Source organism: Mugil cephalus, chromosome 9 (assembly GCF_022458985.1).
Source record: "Mugil cephalus isolate CIBA_MC_2020 chromosome 9, CIBA_Mcephalus_1.1, whole genome shotgun sequence".
Taxonomy (NCBI): Eukaryota; Metazoa; Chordata; class Actinopteri; order Mugiliformes; family Mugilidae; genus Mugil; species Mugil cephalus.
In genome coordinates, this window is record NC_061778.1 from 3,957,584 (window position 1) to 3,978,897 (window position 21,314).

The 21,314-nt window shown below is 38.9% G+C and overlaps 1 protein-coding gene across 11 annotated transcripts in view; it reads right to left on the bottom strand.

Annotated features, from left to right (window-relative positions):
• The window catches only part of ryr1b (ryanodine receptor 1b (skeletal)), a 75,601-nt gene that overhangs the window by 7,586 nt on the left and 46,701 nt on the right, over positions 1-21,314 (bottom strand). For 2 of the 11 annotated variants that reach the window (XM_047593417.1, XM_047593414.1), the window contains 20 exons: positions 19,952-20,122; positions 19,423-19,482; positions 19,194-19,328; positions 18,968-19,080; positions 18,789-18,885; positions 18,584-18,690; positions 18,242-18,293; positions 17,902-17,964; positions 13,899-13,998; positions 13,126-13,205; positions 12,187-12,263; positions 12,018-12,091; positions 11,615-11,632; positions 7,558-7,638; positions 6,633-6,721; positions 6,053-6,181; positions 5,765-5,869; positions 3,891-3,920; positions 3,656-3,737; positions 1,196-2,505 (listed from right to left, as the gene is read on the bottom strand). In XM_047593417.1, coding sequence (XP_047449373.1) covers positions 1,196-2,505; positions 3,656-3,737; positions 3,891-3,920; positions 5,765-5,869; positions 6,053-6,181; positions 6,633-6,721; positions 7,558-7,638; positions 11,615-11,632; positions 12,018-12,091; positions 12,187-12,263; positions 13,126-13,205; positions 13,899-13,998; positions 17,902-17,964; positions 18,242-18,293; positions 18,584-18,690; positions 18,789-18,885; positions 18,968-19,080; positions 19,194-19,328; positions 19,423-19,482; positions 19,952-20,122 — 2,973 coding nt within the window. Of the gene's footprint in view, positions 1-1,195; positions 2,506-3,655; positions 3,738-3,890; positions 3,921-5,764; positions 5,870-6,052; positions 6,182-6,632; positions 6,722-7,557; positions 7,639-11,614; positions 11,633-12,017; positions 12,092-12,186; positions 12,264-13,125; positions 13,206-13,898; positions 13,999-17,883; positions 17,965-18,241; positions 18,294-18,583; positions 18,691-18,788; positions 18,886-18,967; positions 19,081-19,193; positions 19,329-19,422; positions 19,483-19,951; positions 20,123-21,314 lie in introns of all 11 variants that reach the window. The other 9 variants (XM_047593413.1, XM_047593412.1, XM_047593422.1 and 6 more) reach the window with 7 other exon arrangements.

The window sequence follows — 21,314 nt, forward strand, 5'->3', positions numbered from 1 at the left end:
TTTGCAGTCAATTAAGGCGAGACACTGCAGGTGTATTTTTAACTAATAGACATCACCATGAAACTTTTTCAGTAAATCACTTTTTTTTGTCTAATAAGTTTTCTGTGAATTTATATTTAAATATCCAAATGAGGAGTTATCTACTTAAATATGCACCAATTGGTACAGTTCCAGAGCAGAAATCAGCAGAAATTCTTGTTTAATTTTGTTAACGCATTAGATTTCCAGGTATTTACATAAGGAAATCTCTTTTTATCACTTCATACATCACAAAATACTGTCAACAGTCCAAAAAAATTAAATTTTTGGCATGATTTTAGGAGTGAAATATTCTATAAATCAGGCTCTGAACGGTATATGAAATATCGCCTCTGTAAATACCTGCAGAATGTAGTTAGGAATAAATCTGGAAAGTGTGGTTTGAAAAAGTGCTACTGAGGTGGAGATTTCTGGCTCAGAGCAGCAGAAAAACTTATTTTGGGAAACGGCCTTTAAAGTTTTACATCGAAAAGTCGTGTATATTTTTCTTGGAAACCACTATAAACCAAAACCAAACCTACTCAAATCCTTCAAAACATCTCATATTATCATAACAACATGTATAATATCAAAATATCAGATTAAATTTTCAATAAAGTCATTAAAGTATGAAACATGAGTCTGACTTCCCCTCTCGTCTCCTTCATCTGTCTTTTGTTTGACTTTTCTTGCTAATTTGAGATGTAATTTTCTTCTTAGAGGAGACTTCACAGCATTTTTAAATGTCCCTCGCAGATAAACACAGAACGGCAGAATATCCAGTCATGTGGCGCTTTTGAACGAATCACGTTGTCAGAAATCGACACCAACCAATGAGAGTGAGATGTTAACTTCAGATCTACCTTCCTACTTTCATGATTGGTTGCCAATAGAAAGGATAGGAAGGAAGGAAGGATGCCAGGAAAGAGATGAGGATCACAATGCTACGAGCAGGCTTAGAAAACTGACTTTAAACCAATTTAGGAATAAATTAGAGGAGCAACACAAACATAGTGCAGTGAAATTAACACCTAAATGTACATTTTGACCGCTTTTTTAAAAAAAACAAGTTTGATAGAAGACTGACAATGGTAATGAAGCAAAAAAACAACAACAACAACAACAAAAAAATCAGAGTGCACACCTTAAGAAACAAGTATCAGAAAGAAAAACTCACCAGTTTCCTCTTCAGTAGCGGCGTCCCCTCTGGAGTTGGAGGCTCTTCTGTTGTCGTCTCTCCAAAGTCTCCAAGTCCCCCGGGAGTATTGAAACCAGGTTGCCGTCCACCTTCCCTGTCCTCGCCGTCCTCTTCTTCTTCTTCTCCCCCGACAGCGTCTAAGATATCCGCTCCTCCATCTGCATCTTGGATTTCTCGAGTACGCGGTTCGGGAGGCAGTTCCCCATGGACTTCATCTTGTGTTGGATCCGGCATGCTGGCTAGAATCTCCGTGACCGTCATCTTCTTCGCACCCTCTACCAAACCTCCACCGAACAGCACCTTCCATATTAGCGTGAAGAAGCCCTTACATATGTTATAGACAAATATCAGGATGCCCATCAGAACGGTGTAGACAAACGTAACCAGGCCGACCACCATCTCCTTCACCGTCATTTTTCGTAGCTTGCGGTAGCGACGGCGCAGATTACGGAAGGTGAACATGTTGAAGAAGTTCACGACGCTCTTCAGGAATTCCGCAAAGGCAGAAGTTGACTCCGGAGCTTCGGCCTCACCGTTGCCTTCCTCTCCTTCTCCAGAGTCGCCTTCCTCCGCCGCGCCTTCCTCTTCTTCCTCGTCGTCTTCTTCTTCCGCGCCATCTCCCTCGGGCTCGGAGATGGACGCCGCAATGTTCATCTCAAAGATGGTGTCCTCGCAGAAGTTGACAAACATCTCCATCTTCTCGCTCTCGCCGCCCTCGTTGACCACGTCGAAGATGAACTGCCGCTTGGACTCTCTGACCTGCGGCATCTCCCACTGGTTGCGGTTCGCCTCGCTGATTTCAAAGTAAATGCGCTCGATCTTCCTGCTGGCTCCCATGATCTCAATGCGGCCGAGGAAAGGGCGGAAATAGTTGAGCACGCTTTCCGCCTGCTCCAGGAAGTTCTGAAGGCGAGTGTCGTGGGGAACGTGCTCCGACAGGTTCGTGAGCAGAACTGCGATATTGAAACCAATGTCTTTGGCCGGCTCCTGGAAGCGATCGGCAAACTCCTCAAAGTTGATCATCTCGTTCTCGTCGGCCTCCGAGCAAGAGAGGAGGAACTGGATTTCCGAGGGCGAGTATTGCTTCTGACTGTCCATGGCTTTGGAGAAGTCCTTCTTCGAGATGAGCCCACGTGGGTCGGTCACGTAGTCGCGGAAGGCGTCGGACGCCACTATGTCTTTGAGCTTGAGGAACATGTCGAAGAACTTCAGGATCATCTCCACGTTGCTGGAGGACTCCACCAACATGTCAACCATTTGCCTGGCGATTGTGCCGTTCACCACATTACCTGAGAGCATTGTAAGATGAGAGTAGATGAGGGCAGTATATAAAGTTAAAAGATAAAGCTTCTAGTGGTTGATATGAACCTATGTCTCTCCAGAAAAACTTCATAGACCCCTTCATGGCTCATGTCATTGTGACGACAGGACATTAACTGGAGGCAAAAAAGAGGGAAGTTTGAAGCGAACACCGTCACTGTCAACCAGGAAAATGTCTCTTGCTGTATTTTTTGGGCGTCAAAACCAAAAAAGCCAAAACACTAACTTGACGTTTTATCGAATACCAGACGTCTTTGGTTGAACGCGATGAAAAGAAAAGACTGGAGTGAGACAATCATCGACAACTTGCTGTTTGCATCACACACTTGATATCAGGTAAGAATAATATCTACAGTAACACATCATCAGTATTCTTCGCCTCCTCCTGCAGTGTTACCTGTTCCACAAATAGTTCATCACTATTTGGGGGATTCTTGTTACAGGTTAATGCTAATGCTAACCGCTAATGCTAACTGCTAGGCTAGTTAGTTGTATGTTTCAGGGGTGTCCAGGCAGGAGTTGTATTTGCTACGTTACCCTCCACAGTGATTCCTCTTACTTCTTGTAATATCTTAGTAGGAGAGATTTCACCTGATAAAGACATCCGAAACTTTGTCCCCTCTGTGTCCTCCTTTGGACAAATTGTCCATCCAGTAGTGAGAGTGCAGGGGTCGCTGAATATATTTCCATCAGTCAACCGAGTGAATGTATAAGTGTATTCTCTAAAATGCAGTTGCCTCGTCCATTCTTGCCAAAATAGTCATTGAAATACGCTAATCAGAATTTACAGGCTATGCTGTTTGAGATGTTTTGCCTCCAGCTAAGCCCCGCCCCTCAAAATATGTCACATTGTTTACAAACTGTGAACGGGTCTATACATACAACAACACTATATCTGATATTTGTATTAAATGTGAGAAGGAAAAGGGTACGTTTTTCCACTGTATTTGTACAGAAATGCACACAAATGTGTTTAAAACATTTTAAAGATTCAAATACATTCAGTGCCACATTTGTTTATATTAGCTCTATATCCAGACAATTTGAAGATCAAAAAGCATCAACGAATATTTGCAGATTCAAGTGTTTTAATGGCAAACAGAGTAATGGCCCTTTTACCTTCAAGTAGTGACAGAAGCATCACTACCATGTCCTTCTGCAGATCCAACAGTTCTTTCAATAATCCAATTTGACTGGAGTCCTGCACCAAAGTCAAAACACACAGCAGACAAATTTCTCAATATATGTACTGATTTATATATTTATATATATTTTTTTATTATATAATTGTTTGTATTACAGTTTATTTGATAGTGTATGTGCTTCTTTTGCAAACATAAGTTAAAGACGCTACCTCAGAGGGTGCTCTAGTCCAAAAATGATCCTGGGTTTGCATTTTTAAATAAAGAATATGCATTTTTAACATCTCGGTTAGTACAGTGACAGTGATGGGGGGGGCGGACAGTAGAAACAGAGGTGAGCGTAAAGAGGGGGGGGAGGAAGGTAATGGCTCTTCTAGAGAGCACCGCCCTTAATCTGAAAAAGAGGCTGCAGGATGGAAGACTTTCAGACGTTTGCAGACGCTGATCTTAAATCTCCTGAAGGCCTGCACCAGCAGATAGCAAAACAACCACGATTATATATATCAGACAATCTTTAGTGGCTGTCAGTCTGGTGGAGATCTACAGGAAAAGGGTGTCAAGACAAATCCTAGTGGTACCTCAACAACAAATAACAAAGATGGACGAGTGGACAGAAGCAAAGCGAGACGTTTAAATGCTTTAGGTAGCGACATAAAATAAATCTCAATCCATTTTTGTTTCCTTTTTCCCACTGAACAGTGAAAACTATATAATTCTTCTTTGCCCTAAACCTTAAACTACAGTAAAACTTGCTTTAACACATGAGTTGCCGAAGAAAGAATCTATCAAGATGCATATGTAGATGGTGCAGGTTGTTAAGCTTCTTAATTAAGACTATGATGGGTTTAAATAAAAAAAAAAAAAAAGCATTTACAGCCTATAAATGAAATGGCGTTGGTGGGAAAACACAGATTCTTACGCCATTTCGTTGTCCAGTATCAGGGTGCATCTAACAGGGTTACACATGAAAATAAAAACGTTATCAATCAACATTTTTAATTTTTTTATTTATCCTCTAAACCTTAATATTATTTTACATCAAGCTCTAGTTGTATCATCAAGTCTGCATCCATTGTATTTATCTTATGCTTTTATATGATTTGGTGATGATCAAAAACTAAAATTAAAAAAATGTATTATCTCACTTTTTTTTTTAACTTAAGATATATTGATGCAATTTCAACAGCAGTGTGAGTAGCATTCACAAACGTAACAGGAAATTAGAGGGCGCAAGAATAAACAAGTTAGAATAAACAAGTTACAGGCTGCAAACATATTATTCAGAGCAAACACACATTTGCACAATCAAACGCTGCGTATCGGTCAGTGTCAAATGAAGAGAAAATTGAATTAGGTGGATTAACTGCTGCACAAAGTCAGGAAATGTAAAGTGAGAGGAAATAGAGGCAAGAGAAGGAAAGAAGAGAAACTGTTTGTACTCAAACTGTTTCTGCCGACTAATCTAGATTTTTAATGATCTGAACCAGATGTGGTTGGACTCAATGATATTTGGAAGCATTTAAAAGTAAAGTTAAATTTCAATTTAACTTTAAAACTGAGATTACAATAAACGTATAAATGAACTTGCTCAATAATAAAGTAATAATGATTATACTAAACAACTTAAATAGGAAAAACAACTGAATCTAAATGTGAATTAGAAAAAAAGATCATCTTATATTTTTGTATTATTAAGATTTGATCTTTAATTGAAGCTTCAATTAGGATTAAACCTGTGACAGTAAAAAAATTATTTAAAGTTTGTATCCTATCATCACCCTTTATTTTAACATTAACATTTAAAAAAGGCAGAAACAATCTGACAAAGAGAAAAGGGGAAAAAAGCTAGTTCAGATTTAAAAACCAGTTTATATAGAGAGGGAATAATCAAATAAATACATACTTTACTCTGCAGGAACCATGAGAGAGACAGTTCATAAAATTAGTATAAATCACAATAAACTAACACTAATATGTAAACATTTCATGCACTGGAATAAAAAAAGAGTGAATTTTCTGTATTCTTTGCAAAAAAATAAAAACATAAATAAACTATACGCTAATCATTTAGTAAGATATTAATTACCTGAGCGAGTTTCATCATCATATGAGCAAAGACGTGCAGGAACCCAACGACAGCGTCCCACAATCTGCTGTGAGCCAGAGACTGTTGGTTCCCAGTGCAGGGACCCTGAAGACAGATAATGTTTCATATATGTACAAGTTATTTCATTTTTAAACGTGCGATTATGTTTATATTTTAGCAATTTTCAATAAGGACAGAGGTCTAAAATCCAATGGTGTAACATGTTTAAGCTAATTCCTCTAAACACTAGACATCCCGTCCTGTCTTTGTTGATTAAAACCTTCTTACCTGGATGTACTCAGTCAAGCTGTTGAAGACCTGCTTGGCCACGGTCATTGCTTTGGAGAAATTCCTCTTACCAGGCTCATCGATGATGTCTTTTCCTGAGTAGTACCAGTAAAAGTCACTGATCGACTCCTGCAGATAGAGAGGAGGACGCGTTTGAGTTTTATCTTTATCTAATAGGGTTCATGTTAACTCAGCTCTGAGATAATTATGGAAGAGTATTAGAACCACCCATGAGAAAAACAATTAGAGGAGGTAGATTCTTTTTTCATCATGCACTTTGAGAAAAAAGGTCTAATTTCCGCTTTTTTCTCGAAATTTCCACTTTTTTCTCCAAGTGCATGATGAAAAAAAAAACCCTCCTCTAATTTTATTTTTCATGTGTGGCCCTAATTCTCTTCTGCAGATAATAAAGTGCAATAAGTCTGAAATAAATCTATGTGCTGGTCGACTAAACTCTCAAAACATTTAAATAGGACATTTCTCGTTAACCTGATGCTCATCATCCAGCAACGATGAACTAAAATGATACTTTCATGGCCTCTTTGCATTTATTCAGCTTTATGTTAAGTAAGTAAGTGACCTGTAGTCGGAGCAGGTAGTCCACAGTGCAGATGATGATATTGATGGTAGTGGTGCTGCCTGTCTGAGTTCTCAGGTAGTTCTGGAAATCTGAAAACAGACGAAGGAGGAAATAAAAAAATGCACCTTAAACTGAAAACTTTTAACAATCCAGATAGAAGACAATAAAACAGGTGCATTATTTTTGCACAAGTAAATCTCACTCGTATCAGGATAAATAATATTTTCTCTTTCAGAACACGAAGAAGTCAACAGGTTTAATTATAATTAATTAATTAAATTACGTCTAATTAATGCCGTTGCTCCACTGATTTAAAATATAAATATTTAGTGGAGAAGACTCTAACTTTACCGTAAATGTTCCCTATTTACTTTTTATTTTATTTTTGGCCATTAGTTTCACTTTCCAGTATTTAATACACAGCATAACGTCTCAATCATTGACCAAAAAAGGATTTAGGCAGAAGAGGGTACACATTGACGTCACTGTTGCCTGAGGCCACGCCCCCTTGAGCGGCAAAAACATGGTGAAACGTATCAGTAAATACAGAGAGACCTGGAAAAATGTGGTTTATCAGGTCAAATTAAGGACAAATGGAGAGAGAACAGCAACTGAACTAGATAATTTTTCTTTTGTGAGCTCTACATGTGATTTAACTGTGAAATGTCTGAATTCTTCTTTACCCTAACAGTCAATAGGAGCCTGAAACACTACAGAAAAAAACATGCAAAAAACATTAATATATGAAATGTTACAGAAAGACAAAGGCAGATGCAAGAAAGAATGCATCAGGTGAACAAAGCTGTAATGTTAAGGTTTTACCAAGTGTGTTTTTTATTCCTTCAGCCGTCCATCGTAAGGAAGGCGCCTTAAAACCACACTGATGCTTATTATTATTTTAAATAACTGATCACCATTGACTCACCGTTATTGTGGCCCTCACAAAGAAGCTGCAGGAAGCGGAAGAGGTCACACGTAAATTCATCGTCTGCCATCACTTTCTCATCTGGACGGGGCAACAAAAGATTCACTGAATTAACGAGTGAAAGAGAAACTCTGCAACTGTTGGTTAGGATACTAACAATAGCAGCATGGATTAGTAGTAAGGTAAAGTCATCAAAATGTCTATTTTTATTTTATTTTTTTGCCTTTGATGATTGTCTTGTTACTGTTATATATGTAGGATCTGTCCTCAGTTTGTAGAAATGGTAAATTAAGACAATTAACCTACAGAAATAAATCAAATGTCTGCATATTTTTATTTAAATATATTAAAGTCAGACGGTTCAAAAGCCCCGAAACATTGTAACAAAATTGTTTTTGAGACAAGATTATTTTTACTTTAGTTCTAATACTGCACTGGAAGTTCAGATCCAATAGATGCCTCTTATTTTTGATTCTTTTTGAAAAAAAAACACCCTCAGGTCTCCTCATGATTAGCAAACCTCATTCCCAGTTTCCTCTTTGCTCTTCAAGTCTTTCCATCAGACCAGGCGCATAGACAACAAAACAGTAACAGTAATGAAACATAAAATTATTAAAATTACATCCAACCAACTCATAACTTCATACTCATATATGAGTAAAAACCAAACAAACAAAAAGCTAGAGGGGAACAGACCCTCACATACTTAAACAAAATTCCAATCCCAGTTTAAAGTGTCTAGTCGTCAGATTGACAATTTAAAAGTGGCTTCATCGTCTCTGTTGTTTTTTCCATGAAGTTTGTGGAGGATTTGATCTTAATTTAGGAAAAATAAGTTTAAATGTTAAACCAGATGGCTTGTTAAGCCGATACCTGAGCAGACTGTACAGTTTTCACAATATTTAGATTAAAAACCTGCACTGGTGAAACTGTGATTATAGGAAACCAGCTTTATATACACACATTTTATATTTATAGTAAAAACCGTACTTACAGCAGGAGATAAAACTAAAATAAACAGTTTGCGTGTGTGGAGGACATGTATAGAAATACATTACTGATGTTTGCACGTTACCGTCACCTCCTGCTTTCATTAGGACATGCTAATAAAAGTCCTCCACGTCCCCGTCCAGACAACAAAGACTCAACAACATCCAGACGGACAAACCACCGACACTCACATTACATTTAAACACACATAGAAAACAGATAAATGAAGACAGGAAACCACGTAGAAAAAAAGGAACTGAGACGACACAGATGTGGACAATGAACACAAGGATCCAACGTCAGTGCAAACCATCATGCAGGACAGATCTACTGAACTCTGCAAACTCCAGTTAGTTATGAGGGTTTGGGGGAAAACGATGAGTGATTTATATATGATGCAGAAAAAAAACACACACAAATTAATACCTGTTATTGTCAATGTGTAAATGACAACTAACCTCCTTTAGATTAGTTTTTTGTTTTATTATAGCTGGATATTGCTTTATATGCTGTAGTTTTGACTTAATTGTTTCCCTTAATTACATTATAAATTTTATCCAGTTCAAGAGATTCAAATAAATCTGTGTCTTTCCCAAAAAAAAAAAAATGCACAACATGCACAGATTTAATTATGACTGTACATGAACAAAACATAACAGAACAGATGTAGGTGCTGGGTTTTATAGATTCATAGTAACTCATCATACTGTTAAATAATATCATATCTGTAGCAGGCAAAGTTGGTAGCATCACATACAGGTACGAATTTCATTCACTGCACGTACAAAAAAAAAATATATTACTCTCCTCTTCTATTGTTCTCTGCGTGAAACCGAGCTCAGACCCTGTTCTATGGCTTTATATTTCATATTAATATACTACGACCTGATCCTAACCCGCCCCCCCGCATGTCGACGTGTCCTTGGGAAAGACGTGAAACCTGAGATTTCTCCGGATATAAAAGCCGCTCCCGCGCTGATGTGTGAACTTACGGATTTGTGAATGAGAAACTTTAAAAAGTGCTAAATACAGGGGTGGAAAAAAAAGTTTCGGACTGGATAATGCCTCTTCCCACACATCCAGGAGCAGTAGTAGTATCCAGGTCTTTGAGTTTCACCTCAGTCCCCGGACATGAGCCCCATTTAAAATCTGTGGTGAATTATCAAAAGGTCTGTTTCACAGCGCAAACCAAAGAATTTAGAACAAGGGTCATCAACGTTTTTCCAGACCAAGGACCCCTGAAACTGATGGAGATGGAGACAATAATTGACAGATTTAAACTTTAATCATAGCTAAATGTAATAAGGACAGTAAATCACCAGACTGCCTGATGACACACATACTCCCAAATCAGTGACATGTCTGAAGGTCACACAACTAATCAATAGAAATATGTCTCCTTAAATCCAAATGTCAGATATTATAATTAACTGAGTAATTTCAGGTTTTTCCCTTACCGAGCTTATCAGCTGCTATAGAATAAAAAAAATGCTGGATTTATGTTAATGTGCATTTAAAGAAATTTAAAATTGTGGGAAAAAAAACAAAAACAAAACATAAATAAATGTCTAACCAACCAGAGTAGTAACTCAAGAAGAATGGGACGAGATTATCCCTCAACAATGTGAAAGGCTCATGGGGAACATGCAGGACAGGATTAGAGCTTTACTGCTGCTAATGGCAGGAGGACTAAATATTAATTTGATAATGTGATGGTTTATTTATTTTTTGTTCAGTTTTGAACACATTCTCTGTTATTTGGTGACAGTCAGCGCGTTTACATGCACAGCTTAATCGATTTATGCTCTAAATTCAACTTTCTGAATGAGGTCCTTGTCTCAGTTTACATGCAACGGAGGAAACTGAATAACTGATGAGCACATTTCCTCCTCCTCCACACTAGGTGGCGACACGTGCCTTTCCAGTTATGACCTATTACATCATATAATAAGTTCATGTGTCAGCATTTCAAACAACAACCAGATGGATAATAGTTCAGCTTTTTTAATCTCATACGTAATGTTTGCGCTACTTATGGTGCAGATAAGATGGCGCTTTCCCTCAGACGATTCTTCTAACGGCTCTGTTTACCTTCTTCTTCTTCTACCACCGGTTTTCTTGGATGTTTTTGTTCCGTGGTCATACACCATAAGGCGTATACATGATGGAGAAAATCGATTTCCAATCACATTATCTGAAGGTCTAAATCGGATAAGGAGAACTCCGATTTTAGTCGGAGTAACATGTTTACGTGTAAGTTGTCCAGTTAAAGTCAGATTAAGGCAATAATTCATTTTTTTTCATGTGCATAAACATACTGTATGATACAGTCTGTCTAATGCAGCCACACACACAAAAAAGATTTTTTTACCAGTATTTCATGATGACATTTGAGATTAAGTTTTTAAAGGTGTCCGAAAAAGTTTTTTTTCCACCACTGTAGATGCAGATTATTTACCACATTCCAGAGAAAATCCTTGAACCTATTGTGGTTCTGCCATGACGTAAAATGAAGTATTAATATGCACTAGTTTGACACAGATGGTCTATGAGAGAAGTAAGAAGTGAGCTACTGTATTTGAATGATGCTTATAAGGGAGGTAGATGCGTTAAAATGGCTCCTATTGCAAATCATTTCAGTTTCTAGGATACAGGGTCAGTATAGTTTACTATGATCTATTACAGGAAAAAAAAAAGCAGAAAAAGATTCAGGTTACTGCATTTTCTTCTCTGCTGATCAGTCATGAGACTGAGATTGTTGGAGTTACAGTAGATCTGTGATAAAACACTCAAGGGTGAACATTCAGCTCTACAATCACTTCAGATGGAAATAAATGCAGAGATACAATAATATAATAACAGCATCACTGCAAGGTTTTCCATCACAATACGAGGAAGTGGCTGTAAAGCCTAATTTCACTGGGTCCTTGAGCGCGAAATGAAATGCGTCATAAGTTCACAGCAAGAAAAGGAGAAAGAAAGAAAGAGAGGGAGGGACAGCCTGGACAGGAAAGGAGGAAAAGAAAGAAAGGAAAGAAAGTATATATCATAACAAAGTTTCATTTACCACGTTCTAGCTTCTTATCTGAGAGGCACGGGCATGAGGGGTAAAAAAGTCGAAACGGGCAAAGTGACAAGATGTTGGGGAGAGAAAAAAACACAGAGAGACGAAGTGAGTCCAGACATCTCATCGGCCGTCAGTGGACGACACAACAGTTTCATACATTAACGATCAAAAATGCTGTGGTTTTAAGACTCTAAAACACAACGACGGGGAAAACGTACTTGCAACCAAGCACCCGCAATCAGACACAAACACACACACACAAAAAAAATAAAATAAATAGGAACACACACTGGAATTGGAAAATAGTCTGATGAAAATAAGGGAGGACAACATAGACGTGACACTGTGCGTGTGTGTGTTCATGTGTGTGTTAATGTGCGTTTGTTGTTTGGACCATACTCACTCGTCCCCTCCTCTGAAACCATCCCCAGTCCTTCAGCCTTGTTCTGCCTCTCAAAAGCGTTCAAGTCCAAAACGCTGTCAACAATCGAAAAATAAAACTTACCGTCGCTCTCAAAGCAAGTTTTAAAGAGTGGAAAATCAACCAACTCAATCGCACAAACGTCACAAACCTGCAGGTCTGCATCAGAGCCTGAACGCTAAGGAAGAATCCCACATCCTTTTTATCCTTCAGATAGTCCAGCATTCTCTGCACACACACAGAAAAAGAGTTTTACCTGAGGACGTCCTGTGATTCACACATCACCTCCTGCATCTGAGTTTCATGTGGCACATTCACACGGGATAAACAAACTCTGTGTTTTAACTTAAATTCACGATCTGTTATTATGACTCTGCTACTTTCCTCCTCACTCCACTGTGTGTCAGAAACAGTTTTAATTACTTTGGAAATTATAATGGATGATAAAAATATATTTTTGATACTTTTTTATCCCGGGGAAGAATTTACCAACAAGCTGGTGGTATTTAAATCAGCTCAACCTTTGCCGATGAACACATTAATGGTTGATTTAATGGTTTCAAATGGGTGAACAGTTCAACGACATCTCGACTAACATCTGTCCAAACTTTGAATTATAGCACATCCTTCATAATTCTTGACGACAAGAGGCAGAAAAAAAACACAAATCAAACAAAAGTTCGCGAAAAAAGTAAAAACTCAGCTCTAAATCACAGAGATGTCGATTTGCACTGTATTAATTGTGTAAGTTTTACTTTACAAATCACGAACATGGACGATTTACATGGGATTAAGATCACAGACGACCTCCGTGATTGGAGGTCCCCAGGTAAAAATAATACTAAATAAATAATACAGACTTTTATTTGTCATTTAGACTTCAATCAAAATAAAATTGCGGTGGAACGTCTCAGAGCAGAGTAGGAATACTTAACAAAAAGGCCTATGAATATACATTTAAAAAAGGATAAAGGATACATAACAGTACTATTTACAGGGGGGAAAAATGTTTATTTCATCTTAACATTTCCCGTAATAACCCCTAAATAATCTCTAAAACCTATGCAGGACGCTCGAAGGCCGTCTTTACCTGCTGTACGTCGCTGTTGCCTCCGTTGAGGATGGAGATTCCCAGTTTGAGTGTTGAAGAAACCATGACTCCAGGTTCACCTGAGACAAAGAGAGGGACTAGTGGTGTGCGACAATTTGATCCAACATCACTGGCATCAAAATAAACATTTTTTAACAATCAACCTTTTACAAACAATATGCATTATGATTCTCTCTAAGTGACTTTTCACTACTCAATTTACAATTGAGACCTGATCAACCAGGATATGATTTCACTAAACCTAAGACAAAAACCCATCAATGTTCTTTGATTCTAATTCTAATGACTGAAAGTGTGGGAACTATTATAGTATTATATTATATTATTGTTTTATACTGTGGTGACACATTAGCCCGACCATGGGAAACAAGGTAATAAGTACAGTTATAAAAGCCTATATAAAAAAATATATATATTTATATCCACTCAAGTGAAAAAAGTAGAAAAGAAACTTCAAGTTTCTGTTCACAATACCTTTCTTTAAAAAACCGAGTTCTATGTATTCTGTGATGTATTTACTGCATGATCAGACTTTGCTTTTATTAACATTTTCCGCAATTTACCTTTAGGTTTACGAGAAGATTTCTCAACTTGAGTGCAAAAGTTAAAGTTCACGTTAACTCTTTGGCTTTTGAGAGTCTCCACACAAATATAAAATCAAAATAAACTCAAATACCTGATAATTATAGTAAAAATGTCTTCTGATAAGTTACTCTTTAAATAATAATCACGTTTATTTTATGCACTAGTACCTTTACAGGCGCTGATCATTTGCAGCACCATCTCTGCAGCCCCGCGGTTGTGCAGACGGGACTGCTGGTACAGGAGTCTCTGTTTCTCCATCTCCTTTTCCTGTGGAGGAGAGAAGTAAAGGACACGGCTGTAACCCTGCCAACAGGTACTGCACTGCCCCCCGCACACACACTCACACACTCACACACACTCACACACACACACACACACACAAACATCCTAATTCTAATTATGATCCACTACACTACACTGAACTACAGCTCGAACACTAAGAGACGTACCAGTAGGTTAAATCATAAACTTGAAGGTTTAGTCAGCAGGAATGTTAATTATTATTATTTTTGTTTATTTATTTTTTAAAAAAGAAGCACCTCCTGTCACTCGGTTGCTAGTTCGTACAGTTATTTTCATTTTTATCTTATCAGTCCTGTCCTCATAGTAGGACAGAGCTACTCTTGCTGCATTAGTCCACATTCGCACTCTTCTTGCCTGAATGTGTCCATGATAATATACACAAAAAGAAAAAGAAAAATCTCATTTATGGCACTTGAGTAAATAGTTGTGCATCATGTAAATACATTATGAAATAAATTTTTGTTAATAAAGAAAATAAAGTTTTCATTATTCTAAATATATATGTGGTTATGTTACCTAATAATTTCTAGAAGTAGGTACTGAAGCTCATACAATAAGTTAAATTAATTTTTTTTAGGTTGCATTAACAGCTGGACTACCTGATGTTATAAAAGACTTGGCCTCACTGGAATTTTAATACATGAAATAAATATTCAAATATTTTTTTATCAAGTAACTAAATAAAGTACAAGTACATATAAATAAATTAATAAAATCCTAAATGAAACAAATTATAACTGTTTGTCAAAGCAGCATTGAAACTGGACGACACCTCGACCTTAAAAAAAAAAAAAAGTGGGTCGATCCATTTATTTCTTTTAGATATTTATAATGTTATGTTCTAGAAAATTTGAACAGTGGTAACATGAATATTTTTCCATACACTAGTTTTCATTTTTTCATACCTTGTACCAGTCAAAGTTTGGACACACTTACGCATTGAATCGAATGAGGAGGATGTGTCCAAACCTTTGACTGGTAGTAATGGACATTTGTAATTTATTTTTTTATTTTTATTTTTAACACTGTATTATATATTGGTGCTGGGAATATCTGGAAATGACATTCACGAAGACACATACACGCTCTTCCACTGGAACACAGTGTGTATTAGTGATGAAGACAGTTATTCCAGCTCTCGACATCGTCCAGATGTGCAGCAAACACTTGTTCCCAGAGCAGAACACACACTTCACACATATTCTCCCAAGGAAGCAACAGCAGTCGTCTGAATTGCACCACATGCAACTCCTGCCTCCGCAGACCAACAATTACGATACTTGCAGCAACCTGCATTATTAGACAATCTAGAGGAGCTTTCCTTAACTTCTGACTGAGAATTATAGTGATCATACTTAGCTATTATTCAGTTGCAGGGCTTTGCATTGTTAAATATCCTACTGAGTTTTAAAGGGATTAGATATTTGGATTTATTTAGAATAAAAAGGAATTAATACAGACACAAGTCTTCAGTTTGAACTATTTCAACTGAAGAAAATATATTTTTGTTTACACATCTTTGCAAACTACTTAATATGATAAATAAAGTTTTAATATTAATCATAAAACATGCTATAACAATAACAACAATAATAATAATTGCATATATTTACATCAGAGCCGTTGCATGACTCTTTTTCACTTTGCTGCATTTTAATTTTATTACACATTCTACAGCTAATATGAAGATCTAACCCATAAGACATGAACACACCATGCACAAAGCTCCACCAAAAGCAACAAGAACAGTATCTACCCCTTCTTCCGCCCCCCCTCCCTCGTAAGCCTGACGTGATGAAAATATGAAAGATTACGCGGAGGTTCTCTCTGTTTACAGAGGCCGTCATCGAAGCAAACCGTGTAGCTTGGTGCGTGATGGATGTTAAAGAGGTCGTATGCGACTGTGAGTGTGTGCGTCTGTATGTCTGGACGCTGTGGTTGTTGCAGTGCATGTTTGCACGAGTGTGTGTTTGCGCTTGGGGCAGCATGTGCACGGCTGACTGTGCAGGCGTTTACTGTAAAATCCTCGGTGAGCACAGAGAGGGAGACTTTAAGTAAAGAGAACTCAAAGTAAAAGACAAACAAAATCAGCTAAACTGACGAATGTTAGAACTCAGAACTCTACAGTTATCGGGGGCGAGTCGATGAGGATGAACGCGGCCAAGTCAGCAGCGGATGGAAAGAAACGGGAGGTTTGTTAATGCAAGTGTGTGAAGTGGCAACAAAACACACGAGATCAGAAGGAAGGAGCTACGGCTACTGCTGCGCCGCTTCTACTCAGTGGATTCTATTCAATCAAGTCTTGAAAGGCAACATCACATTTCAGAGCACATACCACATTCAAAAGAATATTAATGACGTGCGGTTGATGGAAACAACCCTACACTAGAGTAGAGAAATGAACAGATTCAAAGCTTAGATTAGATAAAGGAATTTACAGTGCAAATTGATGTAATGCTACCTTCCATGAAAAGCAATGGATCGCTATAGCTACGATATCACAGTGTCCAACACCTGGAATCTGACGCAGAACATCACGACTGCGATGTTGAATAAGGTCTCTGGTGGGGATGGGCGGTACAAAGGTTCATACCGAATACAGGTATTTCTTTAATATACCGGCATACTGGTGCATTTAATGGTGAAACGTCTGGAAAATTGCACCAGGAGACACTGTTTCAGACCGGACCATTTTCAAAGTAGCACTTCTAAACACACATGGTGCCACTGTGAGGTGTAGTGAAGATGGAAAGGTCCGAAAAATGGAAAATGAAAAAGGCACAAGAGGACTTGTGCCAAAAAAAAGGTGCCTTGTAGTGTTTTTTTTTTTAAACAGACGTCCCAGATTTCTGGTGACAGTCCCTGTTTCAGATGACCTGTCCCGAGGACAAAGCTGTCTCCAAAAATATCCCTAATTTTACCTTTTTATGAGTGAGAAAAAAAATGTTGCACGCAGACTACAGTTATTACGGTAGCCAGTTGCTCTGCTATTGACCTTACATTGACACAGCAGTTTAAATATGTTTAAATATGAATAAATATGTCAAAATAGGTGAAACCGTAACTGTCCTGTTTCTAAATTTCATCTTGAGAACAATATTTACTCATCATCACAGTAAAATAGTCCTTCCTTAGTCAATCTACTGCATTAATTCCTCACTCAACCAGTGGTTGTGAACATGTGATTATGCATAGGAAAGAAAATAGTGTAATATACTGTGATACCATCAGAGTTTTGAAAAAATACTGTGATATACATTTGTGGTCGTACCACCCAGCCCTAGTCTCCACTGCATTAGATTTACAGTTTGGGTTTGAATTAAACTAAATGCGTTTACAGCTGCATGTCGATGTATTTAAGTATCAGGTGGAGCTGAACCAGGATGCGGAGGTGACTTATTCAATTAGACTCAGGCTTGGAAACTGTGATTCTGAAATTAAACAGCCAGTAAAGACTAAGTGGTTTCTCGTTAACCTCAGTTTCATTTTGTTGTCTTTATCTGCACCATCTCTCTGCACTCAAGTCATGCAATTTAGGGTAAAAAGACGAAAAAAATAACATAAATAAATAACACAAATGGAGTTCGCAACATCGATCCTTTCTGTGGGCAGAGTCCAGCAAAGGCATGCACAGGTCAGTCCACCACCACAGCAGGAAAAACAAAAAAAAACAAAAAAAACAAGTGATGTGAGTGAGCGAGAGAAATGCAGGACGAAGAAATACGAGAAAGTGGTGTAACAAAGGTGGAGGTGGGGGGGATGTGCCGAGTGTGATGTCATGGTGTGGTCACTGTGGGGAGCTGCTTCTCCGCTGACTCCCCTGTCTCCCCTCCCCTGGTCCCCCCATACCATCTCTGTCTGTCGCACCTCAAAGGATGGCTCCTCCCCCTCCTGTTCTCCCCCTTCGTCCTCCTCACCAATGTGGCAGCTCTGAAGTCAGAGAGTGAGAACAAGGTCACATATTTGCATATATATATATATATGTCTTTGCAGCATCCGGTCACGTCTTGCATGAAAACTGCATCTGAAATCACATACTATTCACTACATATACACAATATGTGTACCAACAATCTGCAGTGCATTGTGGGATATTTACACCAGTGCTTGTTTACATATATGTATTATTGGCTTAATCCTTTATAGCACAGTAAAAAAATACTAAATAGCATGTTATTGCAGAAGCTCATATTCATATCAGTCTTACCTTTGCCATAATATCAGCATACGACATATAGAGATGGTCAACATCAAGTTTACTGCAATGAGACAATAAACGACAAGAGTCTACATGAGTTTTTCGTGAGGAACAAGTCATGAGACACGAGTGTTAAGCTGTAACTCAGGATGTTTTTGTTAATATTGTGTCTTTCTTTTCTTTTTTCTCTTCTTGTGAGGAACAAATCATGAGACACGAGTGTTAAGCTGTAACTCTGGATGTTTTTGTTGATATTGTGTCTTTTTTTTTCTTTTTTCTTTTTCTCTTCTTGTGAGGAACAAATCAAAAAAAAAAAAGCTGTGATTAGCAGAAGAAGCCCGACGCTCTTACGTCTTTTCTGTGAGAGCTGTTCGGCTGAAATGAAGAATCAGCTGATGAAGGGGGTCAGGCTTCGTCTCGGTCTCCTCTTCCTCTTCCTCCTCTTCCTCCATGGCTTTCTAATCATTGCAGACGACATTAATCTCAGTACACGCCGTTAACAATGCGCCTGTAATTAACCGTTTACTCCCTCAGACTTAAGTAAAGGGCGACGCACTGATAAGTCGTCAATCATCTTGTCTTCAAATGAGTAGCCCTCAGTCTCCAGCCAGTTACGCTTGTAAGCGTCCAAGAACATGTTGGTGGCCCGGTGCCTGTGAGAGGAGAAGTCACTGAGACTCAGTGAGGATTTATAACGCGTCATTTACTTCAGCCAGCACGCAGGGGACTCATTACCTGGGGATGTTGTACAGAGGTGTCATCCTGAAACAAGCCACCACCGCTCTGCGACGCTGCTTAGACAGCAGCTTGTGCCAAACCATTTTCTTTGACTTGAAGGGATGTTCAGTCTGAGGCGAAACAAGTACACGTACACTGAATGCACTGAATGGGATGAGAAAGTGCGTCCAAACGTTTGACACGTGTTTCCTTGCAGAGCAGCAGAGCTTGCATCTACACTCACCACCTCTATGTGGTAAAGGACGGCCGACACCTCTTGCACCCTTTTCACCACCTTCTCGGGATCCTCGGCATCTTCGGCTTTTCCAGACATCTCCTTATAAAGAGACATCTGCCAGCGCATGGCCGGGTCCTCCACCTGAACCGGTGCACAACATGCGTCACGCATGTGAATGTGAATCGATTTAATGCGTCATCGTCTTTAATACGTAAAAGAAGTCGGGTGTTCTCACCTTGCCTTGCAGGTGCAGATTGTTTTGCAGGAATTCTCTCACCTCCTCATCTGTGTCTTTCTACAACGTAAAAGCCATTTATAATTTATTCTGTTCATTTCACAACATGGAAAAATGAGCAATTAGTGAAGAATTAAACGTTTATCTGCCTCATCTGGACTACGGCTGAAAATTAGCATTTGTGCTAAGTTTGGTGCATTTCTACTGATGCATCAGTGTTGATTTAATGTGCATTTCATCCCAACTCAATAAACTAATAATAATAATAGTAATAGTAAAAATGTAAACGGGTAAATCTCATTGAGATATGAGGACGTATTTTCAAGAGAGACCTGTTCTAGCCTCAAAACACGTGCTAATCGAGATTTACCTTTTTTTAAGAAGAGGATAAAAACACCTTATTTAATATTTTGCATAAAGAATTATACAGAATATTATGAAACACATATTTCAAAGTCCATTAAACCGTTCTTTTTTCTCCTGTGTTTGAATGCGACACATTGACCGAGTTGGCTTTAAACGAAAGTACCAGTGAGTATCTGATCTTGGCAACATTGATGAGCTCCTGGTCTGCAGGAGAGCACATATTGAGGCCGATGGGCAGCATCTTCTTTAGCGCCGCTACAATGAGAGAGGTCTGGACGGAGTAGCGATCCCCCCGCCGCTTCTTCTTGGTGCGCTCCTGCTCCGAGCCTCCGGACTAAAAACAGAAAGAGGGTTCAAAATCGATGGATCACTCTGTGGCTAACAAGACCCTTGGAAAATTCCCTTATTTATTGTTTTTGAGGAAGAAAAAAAAACCCAAAGTGGTAATAACTCTATATAATATCATGACATGCTGACAGACAATCCACAAATGGAAATAATCATCCATCGGCTGAAATAAGGCAAACATTTTCCCGTGAAACATCGTGTTTCGGTTGCTTCGTTGCCGCATCGCCTGCAGTTGTTATGCACTACGCAGCCGCGCCGTTAGTAGTTCAATGGCTCATCCTGTCTATTGGACAGCACACGGAACAGCACAGCTCCATCACCCCGGAGCTCGTCTCACACACTCCTTCCTATCCTGAAGCTGCCAATGCTCATTAGTGACTGTTGTCTGGCCTCACAGCAGCTCTCTGCCCCCCCAGTGTGTCTGAGCGAGTGAGTAGGAATAACTCTTTGGGCACCGAGAGGCGTTGTGATGATCAGGTAACAGACACTGTGCTACTGGTCTGTTTACTTACACCAACCATGTGAAAACATCAAAAAGCGATTAGATATTTTAATTATTTAACGATTTAATGGTGTAAATGAATGTGACAAGGAGTAGTGAGTCCGGTTAGTAAATACGACGACGGCTAGCTTCACTTTTTTCCCCCGACTGATCCAGCTCCCGATGGACAAATCTAAGGGAAACGGCAAAGACGGCTACTCGATGCAAGCAAGAAGTGGACACAAAGCCGACGATAAATACTGAACAAAGAAGAGTCCCCCAGCGCAGGAAATCTTTAACACAAAAGCTGAAAGAAATCCAAGCGTCACTGATATAAAAAAAATCCAAAGTAGCAACGGGCTCCACAGCTGTGTCCAACCGGAACTGTTCGTCGATCAAACAAAAGTAGGGTGATGGTGCTCGGCTGCAGGAGCGCACGCAAAAAAAAAATCGGATACGCAGCTGCTCAGCCGGACACCATGAAACCTCTCAGGCCACTACGATCTACAGACAGCAAAGAGCTTTCATCAAGCCGCTCCAGACCCCTACTCACACAGATACAAACACACACTTAGACAATATACGCACTCACTCCAACACCATTTACTTCCAACTCACAGAAAACACCGTCAACACACACATTTTCCTCCATATATTCTGTATCCTATCACACATACATAGTGTAGCATCCTGGAAG